The following is a 5,682-nucleotide window of genomic DNA, read 5'->3' on the forward strand; positions in this document are numbered from 1 at the left end:
CCACTCATTTTTTCTCCTTCCCCCTTTATTCCCTTTCACTATTTTTTATATTCCCCAAATGAATGAGACCATATAATGCTTGACCTTCTCCAATTGACTGATTTCACGCAGCATAATAACCTCCAGTTCCATCCACATCAAAGCAAATGGTGGGTATTTGTCATTTCTAATGGCTGAGTAATATTCCATTGTATACATAGACCACATCTTCTTTATCCATTCATCTTTTGATGGACACCGAGGCTCCTTCCACACTTTGGCTATTCCACACCAATCTTTAGATTGCATATGTTCACTTAGATTTCATGTGCTGAAATCATGTTGGTTAGGTAAACCTGAATAGCTAAGAAACTTGATCTGCTTCCATCTTCCATGGAAGGTTTGTCACTCTTTTTGCAACAGAAAACTGGAGCATATCCATGCAGTAGAGTTAACCAGCATAATGGACCTAGAATTAAGCCGGATGCCTGAGTGGAACTGCCAAAGAGAATGGGTGGTGGGGGCAACAAGTAAGGGATTCCTTCAAACTTATTTAACCAAACTCATAGGAGAGAAGCATATCCAAAAAGGAAGATGAAACTTAAATCTCTACTCAATTAACAAAGGTCATCCCACTGGCTGGTAAATGTGCTAGAATTTAATCAACTCAGATTCACATCTCTTTTGGATAGAATATTTGTGGCTAGATTCATTCAGAAAAAAAATTACAAAAAGCCAAGACCATGTCATAATACCTTTAAAATATGATGGGGTATTATTGTACAGTCTCCATTTCTAATTCTGACTATACTCTCCCTATAAGCCTGAGACTCAACTCCTGAGTAATTTAACAAATCCACTCTTTCATTTTAAGCACATATTTCTTTGGGAAACGAGGTGGATAATTCCCTGGCGGATCTGCTTAGTCTTGACACTGTAAATGATGGGGTTCATCACAGGAGGTGCCAATAGGTAGATATTAGCCATGATAACATGGACCAGTGGAGAGGCATGCTTGACAAATCGATGGGTCATGGATACTCCAATCATGGGGACATAAAGCACCAGAACAGCCAGAATGTGGGATAGACAGTTATTGAGAGCCCGGAGCTGCTCAGTCCAGGAGGCTGTGCCCAAGATATTTTTCAGGATGAATGTGTAGGATAGCACGATGAGCAGAGGGTCCATGACAATAATGAGCAAAACCAGAGCAAATCCATACCAGCTGTTGACCCGGATGTCAGCACAGACCAGGCGGATCATATCCTGGTGGAGGCAGTAGGAGTGAGAGAGAAGATGGGAGTGGCAGAAAGGCAGGCGCTTGAGTAGGAAAAGGGAAGGGAGAACAGCCAGGATACAGCGGCCAATGATGGCCAACCCAATCCTGCCAATGACTTCGCTGGTGAGGATGGTGGCATAATGGAGGGGGCGGCAGATGGCCACATAGCGATCAAAGGACATGGCCAATAGAACTGAAGATTCCATGAAGGAGAATGTATGAATGAAAAATACCTGCGCAAAGCAAGCTTCAAAGTCGATCTTGGGAATGTTGAACCAGAGAAGCTGCATGACTGTGGGCAGGGTGGTGAGGGTGAGGCCCAGGTCAGTCAGGGCCAGCATGGAGAGAAACAGGTACATGGGCTGGTGGAGGGATGGCTCTGTGCAGATGACAGCGAGAATGGTGGTGTTCCCCACGATGGAGATGGTATAGAGGCAGCAGAAGGGGATGGAGATCCAGATGTGGAAAGCCTCAAATCCAGGGATGCCCGTGAGGATGAAGTAGAAGGGGACTTGGGTGCTGTTAGAGACCTTGGACATGACCAATGAATGTACAGGGTCTTTGTTCAAAGAGAATCAGAAACATGAGAAACAGTTTGTCTTTATCTCATTTGCCCTAACCTGTATCCAAACAAAAGTTCAGAGTTATTGAATGTTAATTAAGGAAAGATTCAAGAACACCACAGTTGCTCTTCCTTGGGCCTAACTCTGTAGAGATTGCTTTCATACAACTTGGATTCCTTTGATAACGCAACACATAGGAACTCATGAGCAATTCTTTATTTTATTTTTTTTCCCTGATTCTATTTTCTCACTCCCATTCAGTTCTTAGTGCCCTGGAATCTGCCTTTCATCCAAGTCATGCTACCAATACTATTTTTACAATGACTGGGGGTGAACTCCTACACACAAACATCATGGCTACTATCTGGTCCTCCTCCTTTTTATCCAGTGTCTTCTTTTGAATTTTCTTTTGACTATTCTAACAGTATTCTCATCTGTTTCACTTTTTCTAAAGGCATAATATTCTCTTTCTCTGTTATTCACTTCATTATGCACCAAGGTCATTATTCCTCTTGGTCAGTCCTTATTTCTCATGTATCTTTTTTATTCTCATTACTTGATGTCATCAGATACCAAGGCTTTCTTTTGTGAAGTATCACAATATAACTGGAAGCCAAAGGAAGTATATACAGGAGAGGAGAGAGAGGAATGTCCAAGTGAGGACAACCATGTATCTAGGTTCAGGCACTGCTCTAAGGCGATTATCTGTATTAGTTCTTGCAAGCCCCTAGCAAAAGCCTCCACCCCTCCTTCTTTCCCTGAGCACTCACATAGGAGTCTTACTTGTGGTTTCTCTGGTCTGGTGGTGTCATCTTCACTATCTGCAGCTTCTGCTTTCTGTTTGGCTGACATGATAGATCTCTTATAAGCTCCTGCAAATCTCTAGGCTGGAAGGTGGGGGAGATATGGCAGGTCCCCTCAGGATTACATGAAGAGGCATCTTGAGACCTGAGATCTCACTGGGAAGCCAGGAAGTCAGCTGTGTCCATGGGAGTCTTTGCTGCCCCTGGCACCCTCAGATAGTACAAGTCAGGACAACACACTGAAGTCCTGTTCTTAGAGCTTATTAAATATGATTTGAAACTACATGCTTATGCTTGGGAATGTATAATATCTCTAAAAATTACTTATGAGAAGCTCTCATCTATCAGTAATTTGAAATTGTGCAGAGTTATTGGAAGGAACAAGAGAGCTGCAGGTCAAAGCAATATTGTACACCACTTTCATGGAGCACACACCCTGCAGCAAACCCTGGGACTAGAAAGAGAACTTGTTTGTAATTATAAAATAAGTAAATGGTGAAAGCACATCAAAACTGAAATAGAAAGGAAGATTGTTCAATTATTAGTTGGCTATTTGGTGACTCACTTCGCAATTCACACAAAACTAAATTTCAAATGGATAAAGTATCAAATTAAATCACTAACAAAAGATCAAGAAAACCATATAAGAATTTACATATCTCATTGCAGGGGGCCCTAGCCTTCGCAGCAATAGACAAAAATCACAAAGGATAAGATTAGTGGATGTGAGTACCAAAAATGAAACCTTTCTCTGTAACAGAAAAGTAATGACATTCAAAATAAACTTCTAAAAATATTTATTAAAAACATGCCATGTTATTCTCTATGTTGGTAAATTGAACACCAATAAAAAATAAATTTATTATTTGAAAAAAACATGCCATAGAAGGAATTGATATCTTAAATATAGAAAAGTTAAATGTATCAAAGTCTTTAAAAAGCTAAATATTGTTAATATTTATTAATACTAGTATCACAATAGGTTAACAGGAAAGACAAAGTTCGCAACAAAGTTTTGACGAAGTTCACAACAAAAGGAGAAATACAACAACCAGCAAGCACATGACAATATGCTTTACAATCAATATGTATAACAGTGAAATAATATAATTGTTGTTTTTAACCTTTCAAAAAAGCCAGAGCTCTTTTTATGACAACATGCTATGCAGATAAGGATATAACCATGCAGAAGGATTTGTGCTTTCCTGAGACACAGTATGTGAAGTGAGACACAATATGACTTTAACCACCACTTTAAATCATTCTCATGCTTTGAGTCATAAAATTCACTCTGGAACAGAATGATAAGGAAATCTTCTTATCTGTAATGTCTTATCTGAAATGACAAAAAGTAGAAAGTGACCAAATGGTCAAAAAATATTAAGGTGTGTGTATGTGTGTGTGCGTGTATACACATATATATCATATACATATCTTGATCATTAAAATGATAAGTATATGCAACTGCATTTGTTTTTTAAATATTATAGTGTATAATATGTGTTATATAGTGAAGTAAATAGAAATGTGCTTATTGCTTGGGTCTGTGCTAAGAGCCTGTGGGTAGTTGGCACTTAACTGAGATACAGAATGCTGCCAGAAAGTGTGTGTGTGTGTGTGTGTGTGTGTGTGTGTGGCAGAGGTGGTGGTTGCAGGGTGTCACTAGCACAGGGGGTGGCAGGCAATTAGTAAAGTTTTAGATACAATGAGTTTGAGATGATGCTGAGCCATCATCTCAATAGAGATGAAAATTGGGTATATGATTCTGGGAAACAAGAGAGGATTTTAACCTGTGGATATAGATTTGGACATTATATGTACATTAAAGGTAATGGATACCATGATAATCAATAAGATAGCTAGAGAGAAATAAGAGAGGGAAAAATCAAAGGGCTCAGAGAGATTCCTGAAAATTGTGCCATTTGATAGCCATGTGATAAAAGGAATTTCACTTACATCTTTGAGCTTAAGAAACTTAACTTTTATATTTATATAATGTTTCTTTTCCCTAGGGCTATTGTCATGATTTAATTCCATAATTTGAACCATCCAGTTATCAGTGGCTGCTTTCATACTCCATTAATAACAATAATGATAATAATAGCAACAGCGGTATGTAAGTAATGAAGAGGGACAAAGACGGATTCCATGTTGAGAGGGTTTTTTTTTGTTTATTTTGTTTATTTTTTTTAAAGATTTTATTTATTTATTTATTTATTTATTTATTTATTCATGAAAGACACACACAGAGAGAGAGGCAGAGATACAGGCAGAGGGAGACGCAGGCTCCATGCAGGGAGCCCGATGTGGGACTCGATCCTGGGACTCCAGGATCACGCCCTGGGCCAAAGGCAGGCACTAAACCGCTGAGCCTTTTTTGTTTGTTTGTTTATTAAGCCCGTTATGATTATCTGCCCTTGGAAAAAAGGGAAAGTTAGGACCATGGGATACATGTAATATATATTTTGAATACTCTTACATAGGTAACAAAAGTAGATTGTCCTCAGCAGCAGATTATTATTGCTATTTTAGTGTACCTGTCCTTTGAGTCATGAATAAAGTTAAATTACATAGTAGGGAAAAGACATTTTCTTTTTTTTAATTAATTTTTATTGGTGTTCAATTTACCAACATACAGAAAAACACCCAGTGCTCATCCTGTCAAGTCTGCCTCAGTGCCCGTCACCCATTCCCCTCCAACACCCGCCCTCCTCCCCTTCCACTACCCCTAGTTCGTTTCCCAGAGTTAGGAGTCTTTATGTTCTGTCTCCCTTCCTGATATTTCCCAACATTTCTTCTCCCTTCCTTTATATTCCCTTTCACTATTATTTATATTCCCCAAATGAATGAGAACATACACTGTTTGTCCTTCTCCGATTGACTTATTTCACTCAGCATAATACCCTCCAATCCTGGTTTTTTATCCTCTATTGATCCTATCTACAGTCTTAATGAGAATGCTCTGTGACGTTCCTTTATCAAAGATATTCCTTCAAACCTAAGTCAGTTTACAGATGTTTTATATTTAATATTCATTCAAACTAGTTTACAGAGGTAT

General features: G+C 38.9%; 1 protein-coding gene across 1 annotated transcript; it reads right to left on the reverse strand.

Moving 5' to 3' along the window:
• Positions 1 to 843: 843 nt before the first annotated feature.
• Positions 844 to 1,806, reverse strand: LOC121476662 (olfactory receptor 51Q1-like). The gene has a single exon (XM_041730798.1). It carries the CDS (start codon positions 1,795 to 1,797, stop codon positions 844 to 846), a length of 954 nt encoding a protein of 317 aa, XP_041586732.1. The 5' UTR covers positions 1,798 to 1,806.
• Between the last annotated feature and the right edge of the window lie 3,876 nt (positions 1,807 to 5,682).

Source organism: Vulpes lagopus, chromosome 15 (assembly GCF_018345385.1).
Source record: "Vulpes lagopus strain Blue_001 chromosome 15, ASM1834538v1, whole genome shotgun sequence".
Classification (NCBI taxonomy): Eukaryota; Metazoa; Chordata; class Mammalia; order Carnivora; family Canidae; genus Vulpes; species Vulpes lagopus.

Bases quoted from the DNA above. Each gene is read 5' to 3' on its own strand.
- LOC121476662 (XM_041730798.1), bottom strand. From the start codon at position 1,797: ATGTCCAAGGTCTCTAACAGCACCCAAGTCCCCTTCTACTTCATCCTC.